This window comes from Piliocolobus tephrosceles, chromosome 13, assembly GCF_002776525.5.
Source record: "Piliocolobus tephrosceles isolate RC106 chromosome 13, ASM277652v3, whole genome shotgun sequence".
In the NCBI taxonomy this organism is placed as follows: domain Eukaryota; kingdom Metazoa; phylum Chordata; class Mammalia; order Primates; family Cercopithecidae; genus Piliocolobus; species Piliocolobus tephrosceles.
Window position 1 is genome coordinate 114,688,522 of NC_045446.1, and position 25,131 is coordinate 114,713,652.

At 43.5% G+C, this 25,131-nt stretch overlaps 2 protein-coding genes across 2 annotated transcripts in view; one reads left to right on the forward strand and one right to left on the reverse strand.

The window, feature by feature from the left end:
- FEZ1 (fasciculation and elongation protein zeta 1) overlaps window positions 1-23,948 on the reverse strand; it is a 51,483-nt gene extending 27,535 nt beyond the window's left edge. The window contains exons 1-3 of the mRNA XM_023208564.1: window positions 23,760-23,948; window positions 17,295-17,650; window positions 9,372-9,471 (exon numbers count right to left, since the gene is read on the reverse strand). Coding sequence (XP_023064332.1) covers window positions 9,372-9,471; window positions 17,295-17,605 — 411 coding nt within the window. The 5' untranslated portion in view covers window positions 17,606-17,650; window positions 23,760-23,948. The remainder of the gene's footprint in view (window positions 1-9,371; window positions 9,472-17,294; window positions 17,651-23,759) is intronic.
- Window positions 22,993-24,442, forward strand: LOC111540295 (putative uncharacterized protein MGC39545). Its single transcript, XM_023208565.1, is given in 2 exon segments — window positions 22,993-23,279; window positions 24,139-24,442. Coding segments are annotated over 2 exon segments (591 nt in total).
- Window positions 24,443-25,131: the final 689 nt, after the last annotated feature.

Sequence of the window (25,131 nt, forward strand, 5' to 3'; positions counted from 1 at the left end):
AATGAATGGTCAATACATTCAATGATTAAATAGATAAATTCCTTGAGAAACATAACTTATCAAACCTGACTCAGTAAAACTGAATTTGTAACTGAAAATCTTCCACAGAGAAAAACCCTAGGCCCAGATGCTTTCACTAGTATAGTCTATCAAACATTCAAGTTAGAAATAATACCAGTGTAATACAAGTTCTTTAACAAAGTAGAGAGAGGATAATTTCCAACTTATTTTATGACATTAGAACAAAATAAAATTTCAGGAAAAGAACATGATGCAAAAATCTTTAATAAAATATTGGCAAATCAAATCTCACATTATATAAAAAAGATAAAATATCATAACTAAGTGGGGTTTATTTTAAAATAAAATGCTGCTGGTTTAATATTTGAAAACCAATTAATATAATTCATCACATTAACATGACAAATTGATCTACGTGTATAAATTGATCTGTAGACTCTGCACAATCACAGTCAAATTTCCAGCAAGATTTTTTGCAAAAATTCATCCGCTGATTCCAAGATTTATGTGGAAATGCAAAGAACCTAAAATAACTAAAACAAGTTTGGAAAGAAAAAAAAGGACACAGTTGGAGAACTTATATTACTTTATTTTCAAGACTTACCATAAAGCCACAGCAATCAATACAGTGTGAGATTGGCATAAAGATAGACACATTTTAAAATAAATTAGGGATGTTAAAAAAAGACACACACATATATATACCATTGAAACAGAATAAATAATTCAGAAGTAGATCCACACATACATGATCAATTGATTTTCAACAAAGATGCCAAAACAATTTAATGGGGAACGGATAAGATTTCAATGAATGGTACTGGAATAATTGAATAGTCATATGCAAGAAAATAAATCTTGAAGCCCAGCACTGTGGAGTGCCTCAGTAGTCCCAGCAATTTGGGAGGCTGAAGCAGGAAGATGGCTTGAACCAAGGAGTCAAGACCAGCCTGGGAAACAGCAATACTTTATATCAAAAATTTTTAAAAATGAGACCTGACCCTTACCTCACACTATATACAAAACTAATTTGAAGGCTGGGCACAGTGGCTCATGCCTGTAATCCCAGTACTTTGGGAGGCCAAAGCGGATAGATCACTTGAGGTCAGGAGTTTGAGACCAGCCTGGCCAAAATAGTAGAACCCTATCTCTACTAAAAATACAAAAATTAGCTGGGTATGGTTGCAGACACCTGTAATCCCAGCTACTCAGGAGGCTGAGACAGAAGAATCGCTTGAACCTGGGAGGTGGAGGCTGCAGTGAGCCAAGACTAAGTCATTGCACTCCAGCTTGGGTGACAGAGCAAGACTCCATTTCAAAAATGAAAGAAAGAAAGAAACTCATTTGAGATGGATCATAGACCTAAATACAAGAGCTAAAATTATAAAGCTTCTAGAAGAAAACTTAAGAAAAAAAATCTTAAATGACCTTGGGTTTAACAAAGATTTCTTAAATACAACATAAACACAAAGTATAAAAAGGAAAATATCAATAAATTGGACTTCATCGCATTTAATTTTTCTTTCTTTTTTTCTTTTCTTTTTTTTAAGACAGAGTCTCATTCTGTCGCCCAGGCTGGAGTGTGCAATGGCACGATCTTGGCTCACTGCAACCTCTGCCTCCCGGGTTCAAGCAATTCTTTTGCTTCAGCCTCCCTAGTAGCTGGGATTACAGACACGTGCCAGCATGTCAGGCTATTTTTTTTTTTTTTTTTTTTTTTGGTATTTTTAGTAGAGACGGGGTTTCACCGTGTTAGCCAGGATCATCTCAATCTCCTGACCTCGTGATCCGCTCGCCTTGGCCTCCCAAAGTGCTGGGATTATAGGCGTGAGCCACCACGCGCAGCCTAATTTTTCTTTTTGAGAGGGGGTCTCACTATGTTGCCCAGTCTGGTCTTCAACTCCAGACCTCAAGCGATCTGCCCACCTCAGTCTCCCAAAGTGCTGGGATTACAGGCGTGAGCCACCACACTCAGCCTTCATCACATTTAAAAAACGTTTGCTCTTCAAAAGATAATGTTAAGAAAATTAAAAGGCAACCTATAGACTAGGAGAAAATATTTGTAAAACATATATTCAACAAATGATTTTTATCTAGAATTTATAAGAAACTCTCATGGCCAAGCACGGTGGCTCATGCCTGTAATCCCAGCACTTTGGGAGGCTGAGGGCAGATCACGAGGTCAGGAGTTCGAGACCAGCCTGACCAACATGGTGAAACCCTGTCTCTACTAAAAATACAAAAATTAGCCAGGCATGGTGGTGTGCATCTGTAATCCCAGTTACTTAGAAGGTTAAGGCAGGAGAATCGCTTGAACCTGGGAGGCAGAGTTTGCAGTGAGCTGAGATCACACTACTGCACTCCAGTCTGGTCGACAGAGCAAGACTCCGGCTCAAAGGAAAAAAGAAACTCTTACAACTCAATACCAAGAACACAGACAATGTACTAAGAAAATGCACAAAAGATTTGAAGAGGCATTTCACCAAAGAAGACATACAGGCCGGGCACAGTCACGCCTATAATCCCAGCACTTTGGGAGGCCAAGGCAGGTGGATCACTTGAGCTCAGGGATTCGAGACCATCCTAGACAACATGGTGAAATCTCATCTCTACTAAAAATACAAAAATTAGCTGGGCATAGAGGTGTGCACCTGTGGTCCCAGCTACTTGGGGAGCTGAGGTGGGAAGATTGCTTGAGCCCGGGAGGTGGAGGTTGCAGTGAGCTGAGATTGAGCCACTGCCCTCCAGACTGGGCAACACAGCAAGACCCTGTCTCAAACACACACACACACACACACACACACACATTGTAAATAATCACTTGAAAAGATGCTCAATATCCTATGTCACTAGAGAAAAGCAAATTAGAACTGAAATAAGGTATCAATTTTGTTACTACCCATGAAGATGTCTAAATTTTAAAGATTGTCCATAGCAAGTGTTGGTGAGAATATGGGACAATTACAGCTCTCAAACTGGGAAACAGTTTGGTAGTTCCTTAAAAATTTATACATGGGAGTTAAATGATGAGAACAAATGGCACACAGAAGGGAACAATACACACTGGGCCCTACTGGAGGATGAAAGGTGGGAGGAGGGAGAGGATCAGGAAAAATAACTAATGGATACTAGGTTTAATACCTGGGTGATGAAAAACAATCTGTACAACAAACCCCCATGACACTAATTTACCTATGTAACAAACCTGCACATGTACCCCTGAACTTAAAATAAAAGCTAAAAAAAAAAAAAAGTTGAACATACACCTACCATATGACTCAGCCATTCCACACATAGGTTTTTATCCAAGAGAAATGGAAGCATATGTTCACACAAAGACCTACAGAAGAATGTTCACAGCAGCTTCATTTGAAATATGCAAAAAGTAGAAAAAATAACTGTTCATCTATAAGCGAATGAATAAGCCACTGGTGACATATCCATTGAACAGAATACTACTCAACAACAAAAAGAAATGAACTGTTGCTATATTTTAAAACATGGATGAATATCTAATTACACTGAGGTTAATAAGCCAGACAAAAGAAAATGTATATATTGCATGATTCCATTCATACAAAATTCTAGAAACTGAAAACTAATCTACAATGACAGAAAGCAGATAAGTGGTTGCCCAGAGATTGGGCAGCGAGAGAGAGGGATGATGAATATGTTGAATATCTTGATTATGGTGATGGTCTTGCAGATATATGCAGATGTCAAAATTTACCAAGTTGCTCACTGTAATATGTGCAGTTCATTATATGCCAATTACCTTTCAATAAAGATATGGGGAAAAACAAAACAAAATAAAATAAAATGGTAATACATCATGATGAGGTTGTGTATATCTCTAGAATGCATGGTTGAGTTGATATTTGCAAATTAATTTATGAAATTCATCACATTAACATCATAAAGGAGAAAAGCTATATAATCATCTCCACAGAGGTAGTAAATAGAAATAGTAAATCTTCAGAAAAATAATAAGAAAACATCACAATTTAAAGTCATGAGCTTCTAGGTTGAAAGGATTCACTGAGATAACACAATGAAGGAAAAAAAAAAACTTAATTCTAAAGCACATTATTGTAAAATTTCAAAAGAGAAAGGAAAAGGAGAACATCCGAAAAACTTCCAGAGAGAACCAAAAAAGTCATACAATAAAGGAGCAGGAATCTAAAGATGGAGAACAGAGTCAGCCAAAAGGACTGGGAATCAGAACAGATTTGGGGTTTCTCAACACAACCTAATGCTAGAAGAGAACAAAGCCCTCAGAATGCTAAATAATAATATTCTTATATATCCTAAAAACCATTTCCTCTGTACCCCTTTCTCAAAAATATGCTGCAGAGTTTGGTTTGTTGTTGTTTTTTCACCAAAACAAGGAACTATATCTAGAAAGATTTTTTAAATATGGCAACCAGAGGACAGGAGAGGAAGACAAAAGAATCCCCAGCATGAAGGGAAGGACGTTCTCCAGGAGCAGCTGTGCAACTGATCTAGCGAATGACCAGACCAGTTTGTAGCAGAAAGATGAAAGGGACTAACTGGGATGTTTTCAAGAAAAAAAACATGGAATTGACACAATACAGTATCTGATTCCTTTAAGCATTGTGTTATTTATACTTTTTAATTTTCTGAAAATTTTGATTTTTAACATTTTAAAGAGCTTTCTGGTGCAGAGAGACTGTACCTTCAAGATTAGCCAATTCTGGCTGGGTTCAGTGCCTCACACCTGTAATCCCAGCACTTTGGGAGGCCAAGGCAGGCGGCTCACTTGAGATTAGAAGTTCAAGACTAGCCTGGCCAATATGCAAAACCCTGTTTCTAACAAAAATCCAAAAAAAAAAAAAAATTAGCTGGGCGTCATGGCACATTCCTGTAACTCCAGCTATTTGGAAGGGTGGGGCAGGAGAATCACTTGAACCTGGGAGGTGAATGTTGCAGTGAGCGGAGATCATGCCACTGCGCTCCAGCCTGGGTGACTGTGTGTGACTCTGTCACCAAAAAAAAAAAAAAAAAATAGCCAATTCTTAGAGATAGCAAAGGGCTCAGCAAACCTTCTATATGCAAACTAACCAAAGCCAAGCCCTGCCCCCTCTACCTGACCTCTACATCCCAGGAGGTAGAGTCCTCTGCCTTAGTCATCCCAGGGTCAGGTACTAGGCATCCCTAATGTTTACAGCTTGCAGAAATTACTCAAACTAGACAGTCCTAAACTGTTTACCCCGTCTTGCCATTCCTGAGGCACTAGCCTGGCTCTCCCCTGGCTACTTCTGCCTCCAGAGAACGCTGGAGCTTCCCCATGTGGCCCCACATGGCCCCACTATAAAACTGGAGCTATATGCAAAAAAAAAAAAAAAAAAAAAAAAAAAAGGCAGTTAAAAGAAGTGCAAGCAGTTGCCTCTATGGAGTAGGAAAAGACAAGAAGGCAGGGGTCTACTGTTTGCACGGGTTGTTTTGTCTTGTACTTACAGTGCATTACTTTCAAAGCATTAATTAACTTTTTAAACTATGTAGATGTGTTTCTTTGATTTCAACAAAAAATGACTCTCTTTGCAGTCACAATTCATTAGTTGGTACAATATTTAATTAAATTTCTGAGTGCAGTCACTAGGACAGCACAAACAGGTTTGGGAACAACTGATTCTCAAAAATGGACCACTTGGTCAGGTGCAGTGGCTCACACCTATAATCCCAGCACTTTGGGGGGCCAAGGCGGGTGGATCACCTGAGGTCGGGAGTTCAAGACCAGCCTGAGCCTGGCGCGGTGGCTCAAGCCTGTAGTCCCAGCACTTTGGGAGGCCGAGACGGGCGGATCACAAGGTCAGGAGATCGAGACCGTCCTGGCTAACACGGTGAAACCCCATCTCTACTAAAAAAATACAAAAAACTAGCCGGGCAAGGTGGTGGGCGCCTGTAGTCCCAGCTAATCAGGAGGCTGAGGCAGGAGAATGGCGTGAACCCGGGAGGTGGAGCTTGCAGTGAGCTGAGATCCGGCCACTGCACTCCAGCCTTGGCGACAGAGCGAGACTCCGTCTCAAAAAAAAAAAAAAAAAAAAAAAACAAAAAAAAAAAAAACAAGACCAGCCTGGGCAACATAGTGAAACTCCATCTCTACAAAAATACAAAAATTAGCTGAGCATGATGGCAGGTGCCTGTAATCCCAGCTACTCAGGAAACTGAGGCGGGAGAATTGCCTGAACTTGGGAGGCGGAGGTTGCAGTGAGCCAAGATCACGCCATTGCACTCCAGCCTGGGTAACAGAGTAAGACGCCGTCTCAAAAAAATAAAAAATGTATTTAAAAAATGGAACACTTAAGTGGAGGTATGAGGGGTGACGAGAGAGAAACCTCACAGCTGTGCATAGTCAGCATGCCAAGTGCTTTTGGTCGTATGTTTTACAGAAGGAATACAGAGCACTGGTTAATTTGGTAAATCGTTTAAACTTAGGGCAGGTAATAGAGCTCCTACTGTAATTAATCCAGATAATAAAAGGATGAAATAAAACAGCCTTAATCCATCTACTTTTGCTACCCTGTCCTTTTCCCATGGGTTAGATAGAAGAAATACTACAAGGAACAGAGCTCAAGCTCATCCTTCTCAGGGTCATTCAGTTTGCCCTGAAATATTAACCCTCTTGAGGGAAATCTGGAAATTAGAATAAATTAAAGCCCTTGTGAAGGGCAGATTATCTTACATATCCTTTGGCTTAATCCACAAAATGAGTTGGAAAGGTGTCAAAAGATATAACAAAGCAAAATCTGCCTTTTGTACCATGATGGACCTGATTTAATTTCAGTAACTAGATTTATTCCATTATTGCCTCCATCTCCTTTGCAGTTTGTGTAAGTACTAAGCACCACACCTGCAAGCATTACAAGAGAAAATGCACAGCCGAGATTTCAAAACAGGACCTGAGACACGGCCTCCTATGTCTGTGCTGAGGAGGCTTGCAGGAAATCTTGGTTTCAAAGTCACCATCTAACCTGCTGCCTTCAATGAAGCCTTCGGGTTTTGAGTACCTTAGATTGCTAATTACTAGAAAAATGGAGAAAGATATATACAGCTACATTTTCAACAAATCAGTCAACTGCTGATCTCTTTGCTGTGCTATTTTGAGCAATAATCTACAATTATATTGCAGCGTAAGGGGAATCTGTTTCTTGCTCTTTTACTTGGACTCAATTCTGAAACACTTAGAAAGATTAGATCCATCCAACTCTATCACTTGCTGAGCCCGCAGGGCTGTGACAGCCCTTCTGATGATAAATTGTCAAAATTTCCTTCACAGCTGAAACTAGAAAACCAAGTGAGGCAGAAACTGGCTTTTAACATAGAGCCATTAAATGATTTTTACCTTTTGCTGTGCTCTGAATGTTTATGTCCCGCCCCCAAATTCATACGCTGAAATCCTAATGCCCAAAGTGATGGTATTAGACAGTGAGACCTTGTGGAGGTGATGAGACCATGGAGGTGGGATGCCCACAAGTACCTTTCTCAAAGCCCAAGGGAGCACTTTAGACCCTTCTACCATGAGGAGACACAGTGAGAAGGTGCCATCTGTGAACCAGAAAGCAGGTCCTCACCAGATACTGAATCTGCCAGTGCCTTGATCTTGGACTTCCCTGCCACCAGAGCTGTGAAAATCAACTTCCGTTGTCTATAAATTACTTAGTCTAGCCCAAACTGACTAAGAAACCATTCCATATGTAGATTCAGATGGGAGGGGCAATTTGGATCTTCTGAAAGGCCACCCCCTTTATGGCCTTTGCAAATCAACTCAAAATAAATATCATCTTTATTCTTCAGAAGCCCCTAGGCTACTTTCTTCCTTGGAGTCAGTAACTCATGGAGTGTGACTCTGGTCCAGACACATAAATGTCCCCTTGGTTGAGTTTCATGAAGAATTCTAGGCCAGCATGGTGGCTCACGCCTGTAATCCCAACATTTTGGGAGTCCAAGTTGGGTGGATTGCTTGAGCCCAGGAGTTTGAAACCAGGCTTGGTAACATGGCAAAGCACCATCTCTACAAAAAATACAAAAATTAGCTGGGCATGGTGGCATATGCCTGCAGTTCCAGCTACTCAAGGAGGGGGTGGGGGTAAGGCTGGAGGATCACTTGAACCCAGGAGGTCAAGGCCGTAGTGAGCCGAGATTGCACCATTGCACTCCAGCCTAGGTGACAGAGTGAGACCCTGTCTGAAAAAAAAGAGAGACTTCTTCCCCATCGTGTGGCCACATTGCTAATATCTGGGCCCTACCTCTGGCCATTGTCAAGTGCAAGATCCACCAGCACTTGTTCTCAGCACTGTTTTTGGTGGGCCTGAACTGTTCATTTAAGATGGGAAAACCTAATTTTTTAAAACCATCATTGTTTGAACCCAAGAGAAGCCCGTGACAGTTTTCTCCTCTTATTTCAGGCCACTTTATTCTTCATGTTGTAGTACACAGATTAGAAGTATTGAAAGTAATGGCAGGCTGGGCGTGGTGGCTCACGCCTGTAATCCCAGGACTTTGGGAGGCCAAGGCAGGCAGATCACGAGGTAAGGAGATCGAGACCATCCTGGCTAACATGGTGAAACCCAGTCTCTACTAAAAATACAAAAATTTATCCAAGCATGGTGGCATGCACCTGTAGTCCCAGCTACTCAGGAGGCTGAGGCAGGAAACTCCCTTGAACTTGGGAGGCGAAGGTTACAGTGAGCCGAGATCAGACCACTGCACTCCAGCCTGGGCAACAGAGCAAGACTCCATCTCAAAAAAAAAAAAAAAGAAAAAGGAAAGTAAAGGCAAAAACCACAATTACTTTTGTACCAATCTAATAGAAGTAATCTGTGTTTATGCTTTTCTATAGATAACCATTCCTATCACTTCAGCTATATTGGGTGTCTTCCTTATCTTATTTTTCACCCTCCTCCACAACTCCTACCTTCCCAACGATTTTTTTTTTTAATTGAGATGGGGTCTCACTGTGTCATCCAGCTTGGAGTGCAGTAGCATGATCTTGGCTCACTACAACCTCCGCCTCCTAGGCTCAAGCAATCCTCCCACTTCAGTCTCCTGAGTAGCTGGGACCACAGGCAAGCGCCACCATGCCTGGCTAATTTTTTGTATTTTTGGTAGAGATGGGGTTTCACCATGTGGCCCAGGCTGGTCTTAAACTACTGAACTCAAGCAATTACCCACCTTGGTCTCCCAAAGTGCTGAGATTACAGGCATGAGCCTCCATCAACAATTTTGAGCTTTATTACACAGGGAGGAAGACTGTTGAGTTACTGAATGTTTTTCTAACTGAATTCCACATCTTCTCAAGCCCTGCTAAACCAGGGGCCCCAGAGAGGTACCTCAGTGTCAGAGCAGTTGCCATTCAGAGCCTCGATGTTTGGATCCCTCCAGTCTTCTGACAGTGAAGGGATGTAATTGTCTGTCAGAGCATCCCAAACCCTGTAAACAAAGAGAAGCTCTCATTAACACACATCTGTGGCCTGGCCCCGCCTGGAGGAAGGAAGAGCTGGGCTGGGAGAGGAGAGAGGCTTCTGTGTGTGCCAGGCTGAGATCATCTGCCTTCCAGCATGCAGGGGCAAAGTAGCTTAAAAACTGAATCAGAGGCACATCCAGGGGAGAAAGTCCATGGAGCCCGGCCAGGGGCTTCAGTGTGAAAGGTGTTTGCTTGAGGGAAGAGGAATTTCCTACCACTGAGATACAAATGGCAGTGTCTATAATCAAATCGACTCTGGCTCTGAAAATAAATCTGCCCCTCATCCAAATAGCTCATGTTTCTGAATGTAAGAGATGCCCATGTTTCTTTTCCTATGGGCAGAGAGAGAGAGAGAAAGGGAGAAAGGGAGAAAGAGAGAGGAACATAAAGACAGAGAGATTTGGGCAGTTTTTCTGGCTGAATCTCATTAAGATCAGAATCATTATCTAGTTTATAACCATTTCAGTTTCAGAGGTCTGCAATCTAAATGATCAGGAATTCCCTCCTTGACATCTAATGTAGGTAAGGGAATAATGCCAATGCTATGAGTACTTACTTACTACCCAAAATGTTCTATCAAGCCCACGGGTTGCTAGATCCTGCCCTCTAGCAATGTCAAATCTAAATCCTGCATTGTGTCATTCCAACATCACGGACACTCTAAGGTAAATACTGTGTATAAAAGAAACAAATAAATACACCTCTGTCTACACAATTCGTTTTTAGTGGGGAAAGATGGGGCTACATTTATTACATTTCTTTTTAAAATTCTGATATGTACGTTATAAGAAAGGCTTTCTACAATTCTTATTCCTTAACTTATTTCAGAAAGATTTCTTAGGAAAAAAAAGGAGGGAGGTTGGGGGAAATTTCAGAGTCACAAACACTCACACATCAGGAAGATACATGAATTATTCAACACCAAAAGATTAATGTAAATCAGTAAACAAAGCCCTTAAGATAATGACTGCCATGGAAGCCAATGGCACCTGAATTAATATTAATGAGGCCAGGCTCGATGGCTTACGCCTGAATCCTAGCACTTTGGAAGGCGAAGATGGGCAGATCACTTGACTCCAGGAGTTTGAGACGAGACTGGCCAACATGGTGAAACCCTGTCTCCACAAAAAATACAAAAATTAACCGGGAGTGGTGGCATGGGCCTGTAGTCAAGAGGCTTGAAGTGGGAGGATAGCCTGGTGCGTGGGAAGGATCTTAGGAAGTCGAGGCTGCAGTGAGCCATGATTGTGTCACTGCTCTCCAGCCTGGGTGACAGAGCAAGACACTGTTTCAAAAAACAAAACAAAAACAAACAAAACTAAACTAAAATATTAGATAATGATAAATTAGGGCTCTATGCTGCAATCTCCTTCAGGTGCTATGCATGTCAAACACAAATTATACCTGTGAGAGCAAGATTTTAAAAATAAGCAATGTGTATATGTATATACAAGCGCACAGACACTTGAAATGAGAAAGTAACGAGGGCACTATTAACTAAACAAAATGCCCATATATCACATCACATTCCTGATTTTGTTTATGTCAGGAATGCAACATGATATACGGGTGTATAAGCAAAAAGACTTTCTTAGTGCACAATGCATATAATTGGTGATGGAACAAATAAAAGGAACCCAAGAAAACACAATTTAATGGCAGTGCTTGGGGCATCTGCTTATTCATTACTTTCCTACCATTCCAAGAAAACACTTTGAAGAGAACTCATCAAGTACTCATTAGCCATCTACTCAGCAGGATTTCAGAGCAGACTTCTTAAACCATGGGTGATATCCTAATCTCCATCAGGCACTATTAGAGCTGCATTAATCCAGGCTAATTCTAAATCCAAGTGCCATTAGCATTCTAGAGCCAAGAAGCAAATAGGATTTGCTTTCTCCAAGACAAAACTCCAAGGCACCACACCCGCTGGAAAGGTCACTGTAGGACTGCTCTTTACATCACTGCATTACATTCTCTGCTGCAAGATTGAACATGCATACAGGCACTGACCTTCAGATTCGTCCCTGCAGGAAGCGCCTGCAGAAATGAAATTCAGCAAAGCCCAAAATAGGCAGGAGCCTTTTGTATCTCTCCCGGGCTGGAGGGAAGCTGAGAACTTTAACGAACTACACACTTTCCAATGACCTTGAGACTATTTACATCCTTAAAGTGATAAGCAGGGGCTCTCTTGGGATCACTTAGAGTGCCTGCTTTTCTCATCTGAGCCTTTGCTGATAAGCTTTGAATTTTATGTTCTGATTCTAGATTTTTAGTGACAATTCCCTAAACTTTTATCTTCTCAGGATTTCAAGCCATCCTCATTCTCTTTCATATTTTGTCCAGGTTTCCTTTTTCCTTGCTGACATACTTTTTATCCTTTGAAGTTTATAAACAAGCTTTAAGATAAAACAGCTTTCATCTCTTTGTAATCACTTGCATACCCTTTCCATACTTATCCAGTGTCCATTTAACAATAACAATACCTGTCAACACTTGCTGGGCACTTATTATGAGCCAGGTGCTATTCTACACTGGATTCTAAGCATGGATTCATTCATTCATTCTTCACAACACTTACACAAGGCAGATGCTAATGAGAAAAAAATTGAAACATAGTGAAGTTAATTCACTTGTCTCAGCTCACACTGCCAGTAATGGTAAAAGTGGGATTTGAACTCAGGCAGCAAGGCTACAGAGCCCATAATCCTAACCACTTAACAATTCCAACTCTTTATGAATTACGTAATTGGCATCGGCATGGGCATCAGAGTAATATACCAAGTTCCTAATCAAAACCTAGGAGAGCAGTTTAGAAACTGGCTCTGTGTGAAAATTAGCTGAGTGTGGTGGTGCACACCTGTAACCTCAGCTACTTGTGAGGCTGAGGCAGGAGAATCGCTTGAAACCAAGAGGCGGAGGTTGCAGTGAGCCGAGATCGCACCATTGCACTTCAGTCTGGGCGACAAGAGTGAAACTCCATCTCAAAAAAAAAAAAAAAGAAAAGAAAAGAAACTGGCTCTGTGTGAAAAACCCATACCTACAATGATCCTGAACATTGTGCTTTCATGGATCTACAGAAGGAAGAATGACAAAGGTAGCAGGGGTGCATGGCCACTTTCTATGTAAATCTCCAGCCCAGGGAAGGGCACAAGGAAGGCACAAGCAGAACGCTGGCAGCCAGCAGCCTCAGCAACAGAGGAGCTGATGCAGCCAGGGCGGGGGAAACAGCTTTCTGTGAGGAAGAGGACGGAAAGGGCCGTCTATCCCATCATATATCCCATTATTAGCAGGGTTCTTGGAAGTGTGCATCGCCCCTTTTGTGAGGACCTAGAGGTGGACTGTAAAGTTTTACTTCCCTGAGAAGCATCCTGCTATTTACTCTTACCTTGGGGAAAGAAGACTTTGAAAACTATCTCCTCTATCATTCATCAGAGAACAAGATCAAACAGGTTGCCTCAGTTCCTATCATTATGCTTCCATGACACCTGAGATTCAATTTGCTCTCTCCATCCCTAAATAACAGAAAAGGCTTTTTCAGATGCATATTTTACAGCTGGGCTTAGGTGCCTGCAGAATTGACCTAAGTGTCTTTCGCCACAGAGAGCAGGGGCTTTGGGAAAGCCTGCTGGCAGAGTTTGAGCAAACCCAATGGAGGAGGGTGGAGACTGGGGGGTGCCAGGACACGTGTACAAATAGCTCCAGGGCCTGGAACTGGCAACATAGCCATCAGGGTTCTATCAGTCCTGACACACATGCAAACCCTTATATACCTATTTCTGACAGTATGGCAGGCAGCTTAAAGGGCTTATTAGAATTCTAACTTACTGACATTTCCCTCAAGCCTGGGTACTTCCCTTGTCTAATGTTTTGCTGGTGTCCAGTCATGCCAATATCCACACCCAAATGTGTATTAATTTGAGTACACTTTTGTACTTTATGTTTAGAAAGTATAAATTAGTGGCCGGGCGCGATGGCTCACACCTGTAATCCTAGCACTTTGGGAGGCTGAGGCGGGCAGATTGCCTGAGCTCAGGAATTCGAGATCAGCTTGGACAACATGGTGAAACCCCATCTCTACTAAAATACAAAAAAAAAAAAAAAATTAGTCCGGTGTGGCGGTGTGCGCCTGTAGTCCCAGTTATTCAGGAGGCTGAGGCAGGAGAATTGCTTGAAACTAAGAGGCGGAGGTTTCAGTGAGCCAAGATCATGCCACTGCACTCCAGCCTGGGCGACAGAGTGAAACTCCGTCTCAAAAAAAAAAAGAAAGAAAGTAGAAATTATTAGCAGCACATTAATGCCTTTGCTCAACTTTCTAGATGTCTTCAAATGCTTAAATAGAACCAATACTATATCTGCTTTCTATAAGGGGTAACTGAACCTCTAAAAAGAGAATTAAATTTTCTAAAAAATCACAGTTATGTGTAACTTTTCCCTAGCTCACTATTTGGTACTGACTTGTCTTCAACATGTAGTATATCTGATGACAGGCAGTTTATTATCTGCACTTTCTTTTTAACATCACCTTTAACAATTCTGTCTGAAGAACAGGAAATAGCCATTGCATGGTTAGCCGCTCTGTCTTAAGGGTACTTGTAAGAGGGCTGACAGGGATCCCCAGTGACGTAAGAGGTAAGCTGAGAGCCATCCATTTCCATTCTGTAGTGGCCCCTAAGAGGCTCTGACCTCCAGCCCCAATCTCTTATGGCAAAGGAAGAGGGTGATCACATATACACAAAGAAGAGATTCTGGGATGTTTCCTGATTTCAAAACCACAAAATATGTATTCAAATCTGACTCTCCTTTAATGCCTAGAACTTCCATGCCCTGACAAATCAGAGATAAGTTTACAAATCTTAGCCAACTCCCCTCTTGGTTAAATAGTTCCAAATGAAGACTAAAGAAAAGAAAGCTTCTAAGGGAGTCACTACATTTGTTCTATGATTTGTGCTGTCTTTAAGGAGGCAGTTTAACCAAGTATTTCCCTGCTTTTGTTTTAAGTTTCTATTATTTACTTCTAACCCATCCATAGCACTTTTAACTCATTTGTGGATGAAACAGCCCTCTAAATACTAGACCTGAACAAGTTTATGACAATAACATTAGAGCTTTGTTCAGAAGTGTAGTCGGGTGAGATATTAAATCACCCTTTTCCTTTACTTAGCCATAATTCCAAAGTTGAAATATTTGGATAGTGTCTATGAAACAAAGTGTGTAACAGAATTCTGATTTTTATTTTAAATTGTAAAGAGGGGTCAGAACTGAATGCCTGGAAAGTGCTGTGTTAATTTTTCTTTTCCCAGCTTCCTCCCTCTACACTGTCCCCAAATTATACTTTATCTCGAAGGAATTATTCAACCTTTGGTCTCTTAACTGAGGCAGTCAATGAGGCAGTCAAGTCAGAAAAATCAGGCTGAGAAGGCCAATAATCCCATGTGATGGTAATTAACATTGAGTGGCCTCTTCTAATGTGCTAGAAGACAGTAAGAATCTGCTCATTGGGCCTTCATCCTTAATGAGGCAGAGGAGGGGTTTTGATAGGGGGGAAATGATTTGTTGGAAGCAAAAGGAATGGGACACATCTTGAAATGTCATTTTCAGAGCACATCCTGGGTGAGGTAAGAAATTAGGTTCTTTACAAGTTCTTAGCCTCACTTCATCAAGATTGAGCTCTGGAGGTTTCATAGATGAGGACCTACCCAGTCAACCAGGGTTAAGTGACTTGCCCAAGGTCACACAGTGAGTTAGAGAGAGTACCAAAATTAGAATTCATAGTCTTTGTGTTTCCAGTTCATTGGCTGGTGCACTAGAATGAAAAAATGTTCTGCATAATAAAGCCCCAGAGCCATTCTTTTTTGACTTATAGATGTTGAGCAGATAACAGGCTCAGAATCTAAAAAGAATCTGTTTGAAACTTAAAATTTAAACACATAGCCCACAGTTATAGTACTGGTCAGCAAAATGAAATGTCCTCTGTGATCATACCTTCCGGCCTGCATTAACTAAAAAGAAAAGAAGGAAATAGTGTGGGCTTAGAAATACATTACATGTACATACAAGGCTACTAGCTATTATCACTCATCTAGTTTATTCAATATTCAATATTTCATTCAAAAATATTATTTGCTCATTTACTACAAACCGAGCACTGTATGAGACAGTGGGGCTGTAAGAGTGAATAAGACAGATATTTGTTTCCTCTATGTGTAGAGGTAGAGTCTTACAGTAGCAGTCATCAAATAAGCAACCCTCTCCCAAATACAGTCAGGTTCCAATCCTCTAGGACACGACTCTTACCCCATGATTTGTGGGCCATTCTTGCTACTCAAATCCACAAAAACGGAGACAAAAGCACAGGTGCTTCAGACTTCCCTGACCTTTGACATTTCTTGTGTGCTAGCTAAGGAACAATGGATGCATATTATATCTCTGCAGGGAACTCATGTAGACAGTAGTCCCCCCTTCTCTGCGGGTTTGCTTTCCCAGGGCTCGGTTATCTGCTGTATAGTACAATGAAATATTTTGAAAGAGAGAGAGAAAGAGAGACCACATTCACATAATTTTTATTACAATATATTGTTATAATTGCTCTATTTTGCTATGAGCTGTTGTTAGTCTCTTACTGTGCCTAATTTATAAACTGAACTTCATCATGTGTAAATACATACAGGAAAAAACATTAGGGTTTGGTACTAGCAGCAGTTTCAGGCATTAACTGGGGGTCTTAAAACATATCCCCCACCATGGGCCGGGCGTGGTGACTCACGCCTATAATCCCAGCACTTTGGGAGGCCAAGGTGGGCAGATCACGAGGTAAGGAGTTCAAGACCAGCCTGGCCAATATGGTGAAACACCATCTCTACTAAAAATACAAAAATTAGTCGGGTGTGGTGGTGCATGCCTGTAGTCCCAGCTACTCAGGAGGCTGAGGCAGGAGAATCACTTGAACCTGGGAGGCAGAGGTCGTAGTGAGTGGAAATCATGCCACTTCACTCCAGCCTGGGTGACAGAACGAAACTCCATCTCAAAAAAAACAACACACATCCCCTGAGGATAGTGGGGAACCACTGAATCTTTACTAAATGCCTAAAACATCCTTCTTCAATTTGTGTAACATATCACCCCCTTATCTTTCTAGTCCCTTCTGAAAGAGTACTTTTCTCAGATCCCTTTTCTTGACTACTATTAAGACCCTAGAAAGTAGCTAGCAAGTGATACAAGGAATCTGCATACTCAAAGGCCACATCACCTAGTTTCCACCTTTACTTTGTCCAGGGGAGGCCCCTGTGCTCTCAGTTCAGTTTAGATGCTTTCTTATGTGGACATATCCTAGCATCTGTAGATAACTCTCCAGGCCTGAGGGGCTGTCAAAAATTCGGGATTTTCAAAATTCTGGTGTTTCTTGAAGCAAATTGGTCCAATAACATAGATTCATCCATCATGGTTAATTAATTTTTTCTGGCCTTTATTTCTAATATCTCGCTGGATTTCCACTGATATAAAGAAAGCTCAAGATAGACCCTGAAATTTACTGTGCTCCTGAAATTCCATTTTGTATCTAGGAAAACCCTCATTCCTCTAAGGTTTCAGTTTAAGAAAGTTCTCCGCAGGGGACTGTAAAGGGACATATATAGAGCTATGACAGGAAGTACCAGGGCACTGCTCCGCTGACAACACGAAAATGAAAGTAATAGGCCATAAACCTATAGACAGAAACTAGCACTATGTCAAGGAGCCAAGGCTAAAGGGCTCTCGACTGAAGCAGGAGAGGGCAATTAAGACTTCTTACTCCTCGTCCTGAAGGGTCTCCTCCTCCTCTTGGATCTGTAACTGGTTCTTCACGGGAGCTAGGTTCTCGGTCTTGGCGTTGTAGTTCCGAAAGCAGACATTGAGCTTCTCATCAAATTCATTCACGAGGTCCTCCATGGACTTGAAGCTGATTATTTCGGAAGAAAAATTCTCAAGCTCAGAGAGGGAGGGGTCCTCGAGATGGTGGGGAGATGAACCATAGAAACACCGGGGCTTCTCCTCCGGGTCCTCCGAGCAGCAGGGTCGAAGGTCCTCAAACTCTTCATCCAGACTCACCAGTGGGGCCTCCATTCTTGCTCAGCAGGAGAACAACAGCGACTTTCAGGATGAGTTTATCTAAAAGAATTGAACAGCATAATGTGAGTTTAGACCAGGCTAATCTAAATAATAGCGTTAACTTTAGAGACACACCTGCTTCCCATTCCCTACTCCCAAAAACAAGGTACTGGTTAAGTACGAAGCTCCTGGACAAGATCATGTAGGTTTGCATTCTGTTCTGTCCTACCCGCTGTGACCTTGGGCAAATGATTAACTGCTCTGTGCTTCTTATTCTTCTCAAGACAAATATAATACTGAAACCACCTGAAAGGGCTGTTAGAAGACTAAAGGAGTAAACACAGGTAAGTGCTTAAAACAGTGCCTGGAAGATAATAAGTGCCGATATTGTTGAATACTTTCTGTTGGTGTTTTAGTAGTATTATTATTATTACTATTACTATTACCACAGACCCACATCCTTAACTACATGATCTGAAAGCTGAAAATTCTCCATTTTGGCAGCAAAATGTGACATGATCTAAACTCATCTGGCAACTAAACATGACCAACATGAATATAAAGCTGCTCGTGGCTTTAATTGATCCCATTTTGTGTGTTTTGCTGCAGAAATATTAATTTTTTAATTACAAAGATTGCTATCCCAGATCCCACTGGATGAAATGCAGAATGTACACCCTATTACTACCTTCCAGAATCTGAAATAATCTGAATTCCAAGTGCCTGGCCCCAGGGGTTTTGGATAAGGGTTCATGTACCTAGATATTACTACCCTTATCAATAAATAATAGAAACTGATAAAACATTGGCTGGGTGTGGTGGCTCACGCCTGTAATCCCAGCACTTTGGGAGGCTGAGGTGTGAGGATCATTTGAGCTCGCTCGGGAGTTCAAGACCAGCCTGGGCAACATAGTGAGGTCCCATCTCTATTTTTTATTTAAAAAAAAAAACTAATAAAACATCAATAGAGACTTTCCAATAAGTGCCTGCATTGTTTTTGTTTTGTTTTGTTTTGTTTTGTTTTGTTTTTGAGACATAGCTTCACTCTGTCGCCCAGGCTGGAATGCAGTGGTGTGATCTCAGCTCACTGCAACCTACACCTCTGGGTTCAACCAATTCCCGTGCCTCAGCCTCCCAAGTAGCTGGGATCACAGGCGTGTGCCACCACACTGAGCTAATTTTTGTATTATTAGTAGAGATGGGGTTTCACCATGTTGGCCAGGCTGGTCTCGAACCCCTGACCTCAGGTGATCCACCAGCCTCAGCCTCCCAAAGTGCTGGCATTACAGGCATGAGCCACCATGCCCAGACAAGCACCCGAGGTTTTCCCACACATAGATCATATGCCTAGGAGCAGAGGAATAGACTAAATGATCTATTATGCTGTATCCTGTAAGAAACAGACCCAACTACCCATGTGCTCCAAAGCCATACTCCATAACCATCTTGAGCACTGCACCCTGAAACACTGCACACACAGACCTTCCTTCACTTCCCACCGGGACCTCTACCCCTCATCGGGCCCTCTTCATACACCGCTTCCAACTGTGATTTATCCATCTGTGTGTACATCTGGGCCCCATTCAATTTTAACTTAAATTCCTCGAGGACACAGAAATCCTCTGGATATCTTCCCTGGCTCCAAATATACACTGCCTACCCTGTGGCTAGGCATTCAGTCAATGTGTGCTCATTGAAAAAATTATCTATCTCCCACATACAGTTTTCCGTTTTCAATTTCAGGCAGCACAAGCATTGCTGACTATCATACCCTTCCCTACATGCTCAACAGAGCTTTTCTGTTCGGTCTATCGGGTTATTGATATAGTTAGGTGCTCAAATTGGAGGCGCTTCCTGAGGAGAACCAGACAGACAGCAAAATTCATGGATTTTGCCCTAGGAGTGCCCATTCTCCATCTCTACCTACAAAACTAAAACTCTAAATAAGCAAAGCAAAGGACATGCCAGGCAAGGACACTACCAGTTTGCACCAGGATTTTGCTGGGATTAAGTTGATTACCACTGCTTTAAAACATATTCGGAGCATTTACTGTTGGCAAAGGCAACATGATAGGACCTTTGAATACAAAAATAAATACAAGTAGTACCATATCTTGGAAAGAAGGCAGGCTCAAGAGCCAACAGATCTGCCAGTGGCTTGCTGAGTGACAAGCATCATTGGTCCTGATTTCCTCATTTGTTATAAGGAAGGTGTTGGTACAGAGTTAACATATTTAGGAGTTAATTTTAATAAATCAATAATTTAATCATATTGATTGAAATATGTTTATTTAATCCAATATATCCAAAGTGTTACCATTTCAAAATGTAATCCACAAAAAAACTAATGAGGTGGTTTTTATTCTTTTTTATACTAAGTCCTTTGGAATCCAGTGTATATTTTCCATTTACAGTACATCTCGCTTTGGACTAGCCACATTTCAAGTGCTCAACAGCCAAATGTGGCCTGTGGCTACCGCAATGGACAACATAGCTCTAAAGCAAACACAAGTAATTGCCCATCAGGGGTTCTTCATCTTCAGTACATAGACCCCTGCGGGCTCTTTGAAGGTAACTATATTTCAGTGAAATTGGTTTCCTTTACAAGACTAAGTACTTTATTTTATGCATTTAAAAACATTATTTCGAGAAGGAGCCCATAGACTTCTCCATACCACCAAAGGAGTTCATAGTGCAAAAAAGATTAAGAATCCCTGAGCAACAAAAAAGTGAGATTAGAAAAGATGGCAGAATGTGGTAGAGAGTAAAAAAGGTTTTACAGCCCAGGAATTTGTGTTGATTAAGGCAGTACTCTGTGATGGCTAAGAGCATAGGCTTCGGGTTCCTGTCCTGGTCCTATCACTCCTCACTGGGAGACTTTGGGCAAGTTATCAGCCTCACTGTGCCTCAATTTCATCATCTACAAAATGGAGTTTAAAACAGTGCTTCCCTTGAAGATTACTTTTTGGACTAAATGAGATCATCTTTGAAGTGTTAACTACAATGTGTGGAATATAGAAAGCATCCAATAAATACCAGTCATTCCAGGAAAAACAAAGCTGGGCACGGTGGCTCACACCTGTAATCCCAACAACTGGAGAGGTTGAGGCAGGAGGATTGGTTGAGACCATGAGTTTGAGGCTATAGTGAGCTATGATCACACCACTGTATGCCAGCCTGGGTGACAAAGTGAGACCCTATCTTAAAAAAAAAAAAAAAAAAAGGTAAAAAATAATTCTAGGAAAACCAGGATAGCTTACTTACATAGAAATGTGATGTGGGGGCTGGGCACGGTGACTCATGCCTGTAATCCCAGCACTTTGGGGGGCCGAGGTGCATGGATCACCTGAGGTCAGGAGTTCAAGACCAGCCTGGCCAACACGGTGAAACCCCATCTCTACTAAAAATACAAAAAAAAAAAAAAAAATTAGCCAGGCGTGGTGGCAGGTGCCTGTAATCCCAGCTACTTGGGAGGCTGAGGCAGGAGAACAGCTTGAGCCCAAGAGGTGGAGGTTGCAGTGAGCCAAGATCACGCCATTGCACTCCAGCCTGGGCAACAAGAGCGAAACTCCATCTCAAAAAAAAAAAAAGAAAAGAAAAAGAAAAAAAGAAATGTGATGTGGGAGTGCTTCAGGTAAAAGCAAAATTATCCCTGCCATGATATTCTCTGTGCAATGCTTCAATATGCTTATCAAACAAGAGAACTATGCTGAAAGAATTTTAGCACCTTTTTTACTAAGGCTTTTTTTTTTTCAATTCATTTGTTCAAAGGTTCCTGGATCATGGGTCTCATTTTACAGAGACATGAAAGCTAATCAGATAGTGTTGCAGGTATTTACACTGCCTTTAAATTTGTACTTTTCTCTGGGAATGACAGGGGAGAACCAGGTGGTGACACCAGTGGGGTTTCTGATTTGAAATGACACAGTCTATAGATTAACCAGCAACAAGAGGCCAATCCAACTAGAATCTAGGACTAAGACTGAGTTTTGAGTGTTGGCAACAGGAAGAGTGTGCTGAAAGCACCTAGCCTCAGCCCAGGCAGACTGTAGAGAAAACGGATTCATCTAGAAAATTATAAAAGACAAAATGAATATCACAGCTCTAGGGTTCAGACATATGCTCATTTGAAACAGTCCATAATATAGACTGATTGTTTTTTGTCAACTCATTACCCAAGAGCCAAGAAGTGCTGCATGAATGACCATCTGGAGATGAAGTTAAAGTGAAAGCCAGTGCTGGGAAACTAAAGTCACTCAACACCCAAACTGAACCCAGCATTTGTGGAAAGACCCCAGGCTGTGGCACAGGAGATGAGAGTCAGGCGTTCTGACTGGCCCCACTATCCCCTCCAGGAGGGCTCTGTGGATTGGGGCTGGCAGCACGTCCTTAGATGGTGACCCTGCCTTCCTTTCTTTAGCCCACTTTCTTTCACCCACCCCTCTTCGCGGAGTGCTTTCATCCTTCAGTTAAAATGCCTGAAACAACCTTATCCTCCATCCTGGCAAGCTTGCCCCGTCCTCATTCATAGCTCATCTGGGAGCCCTCCTTTCCTTAAAGAAGGATTAATACAAGTGATAGTTTATTCCCTTTAGACTTCCAAGATCAAAAATAAATAAATACATACATGAAAATGGCAGAAAGAAGGAACCATGGGAGGGTCGCCTTTTCTTTCTCTCTTTACCACAGAACAGAGCGCAGGACTATAGTTGGATTGTCCTACAATCTATTCCATTTATTTTCACTCCCAATAGATGGTGTAATTTGGAAAAGAAAAGACACTCACGGGGCTTAACAGAGACCCAGTAGGAAACGCGTAAACGTCTCCCTGCAGCATAATGATGCACTGGCTGCAGCTCCGGGCTGCAGTACAAACGCCCAGTCCCTGCTTTGCTGAGCTGACCCGAGTGGAGCGGAGCGGTGGAGATTTCGCCACGCTAACCCCGCTGGGCCTGGGCACTTCCACACAAGCCCCATTCCATCTCCTTCTTCCCATCACTTGCTCCATAGACCAATTGATTCCGTGCCTCGTCGTCCCCCATGTCCGTCCCTAAAACCTATCCTGCACTGATCCACCTTCAGATTTCCCACTGCTCCTCCGCAGAACCCAGCCAGTGTGCATGTTTGCGCACATTTTGACAGAAAGGGTATTTCGTTGCATATGGATCAGCAACCCCTTCGCGGTTCTGCTTGCTACCCTCCCCCTCCTCCCGCTGCTCCATTCACCTCCATCTCAGATCTCCCTCCCCGCCCCGGTCCGGTGGGGTAAAGAAAGGCTCCTCCAGGCAGCACAATGGCTGGCGCTCCGAGGAAGCCGGACTCATCCCGCGCAGGCCGCACACACACTCCACTGCCCTCCTGGTCAAACAAGCCCGGACACGGGAGAGGGGTGGGAGTCGGGGATGCCTAGCGGCGGGGAGGGAAGGGATAGGCAAAAGGGAAGAAGAGCGGGCTGTGATACCCCCTCGACGCCGTCAAACACTGCTCCCCGCGCTCCAGAGCCGGGGGCCCACCCGACGGCAGTGCGCCCCGCCACCGCGCCGCCGCCCCGGTCCCTTCTCCCGCCCATCTGTAGTAAAACAATCGCTCCCCCGGCGTCTGCGGCCGCTGCCAGCGGTTCTGACACTGCAGGAATGCGCGGACTGGGGAAGGCTCAGCACTCTGGGGAGGGGCACGAGCGGGGTCGGGGGTAAGTTCTTAGGGACAAAGATGATGTTGGGGCGTTTACGGTGACTGGACCAGATAACGGTCCCGGGACCAGGCACCGACCCACTGCCCCAGCGCGATCGGGCGGCGTTCCCTTCCTCCCCCAGCCCCCATACCGCGCCGCCTGCCTTCACACGCGCGCACACACGCGGGCACACACACGCAGACACACACACCCCAGGCCTGGCTGGAGGGCCGATGCTGAGATGACACTGGAGGAGCCCATCATCCCACATCTCCCGGGCCTGGCGCTGCGTCCCAGCTGCGCTCCCTGAAGGGCTGGGCAGGAGGGCGACGGCCTCCCGTTGTTCCTTTCCAGTCCCAGGATGGGACGGGGTGAGGGGCGCTGTGGCGACCCCAGACCGTCCTGTCAGAGAATCCCGGGGCCTCCTTACCACCCCCACCAGACCCCACCCCCAGCAGTGGGTCGGGTCCTAACTAAAGTCGACCCCCGCGACGGCACCTGTGCGGGTCCTGGCGGAGGGAGGCGGATCCCGGGGCTCAGCCGGACACCCCCATCCACGGGCCGCGGGAGCGGCCGGAGCGCAGCGCAGCGCAGCGGAGAGCCAGCTAGCCAGCGAGCGCTCCCCCCGCAGCTCCGGCTGCGCCCGGCTCCGCTCCCGCCTCCACCCCACCCCCTCCCCGCGCTCGTGCCCGGGCTCCGGGGGCGCGCCCGCGCTCGGGCACCCACCCAACTGGCACGCGCGGGAGCTGGACGTCATCTCCTAGTTAACATTCATAGCCTTCCTCTGAGCACGTGGGCCTGCCTTTATTAATATTTATGCATTTCTGTTTCTCTCCTCTTTAACATTGGTCTTTCTGCTTCCCTCATGAATATTCAGAAGCTCCAAGATGAGCGCGTGCAATAACTATCAACACGGATACCTCGCAGAGCCTGACACTAGCTTCTGGATAAAATGCAGGCGATGGCTGCTGGCGGATGCCGGCAGACACACTCAAAGGCCCTCTTGGACTTTCTGAGCTTCCCATTCTCCGCTACTGGAGGCTGAGGCGGGCAGGCCCAGCGACGTCTCCCAGACCCAACTGGGTTCCGACCTCAAGCCAAAAGTGAGGAGGCCGGCAGGAGAGCTTTTCTCGCCCAAAGATGCGGGGTGGGAGCCGGATCCAGCTGAAAAATCTGAGTGAGAAGGTTTCAGGCCCAGGAGGACTTGAGATAATACAGGAAAATTCGAGAGGCTGAAGTAAGAAGGGTCCCTGGGGTCTTGTGAAAAATTATTCATTTATCTTGTCTACTGTGTATAGGCCTGTGCTTATAGGAGCTGTCAATAAAAAGTCTCATAATTCATGAATACACACAACTAAGAGCACAACAACTGTAATTATCAAAGGAAGGCACTGGAAAAAGCATGTCGGCTTGGAGAACCCCAAGTACTTTTGTCTGATTACAAAGTACCTCTGGGCTGAACTGAGAACTTCAACTGGAAGGGGCAGGGAGCTTCTCTTTTGCTTGTTTATGCATTCATTCCACAGACATTTCAACCATGAGAAGGATGGAAACAGGAATAATGTCCCAATGAGATGAGAAGAAGCGTTGGCCTATATGCCTTTGTGGGAGCAATAGACAGAGAATGTCTTCCTGTAAGAAATCATAAGGCCAGGCACAGTGGCTCACAACTGTAATCCCAACATTTTGGAAAGCTGAGACAGGAGGATCACTTGAGGCCAGGAGTTCAAGACCAGCCTAGGCAACATAGTGAGACCACATCTCTACAAAAAAAAAAAAAAAAAAAAAAATAGCCAGGCATGGTGACCCATCCTGGTAGCCCCAGCTTCTCTGGAGGATGAGGTGGGAGGATCACTTGAGCCCAAGAGGT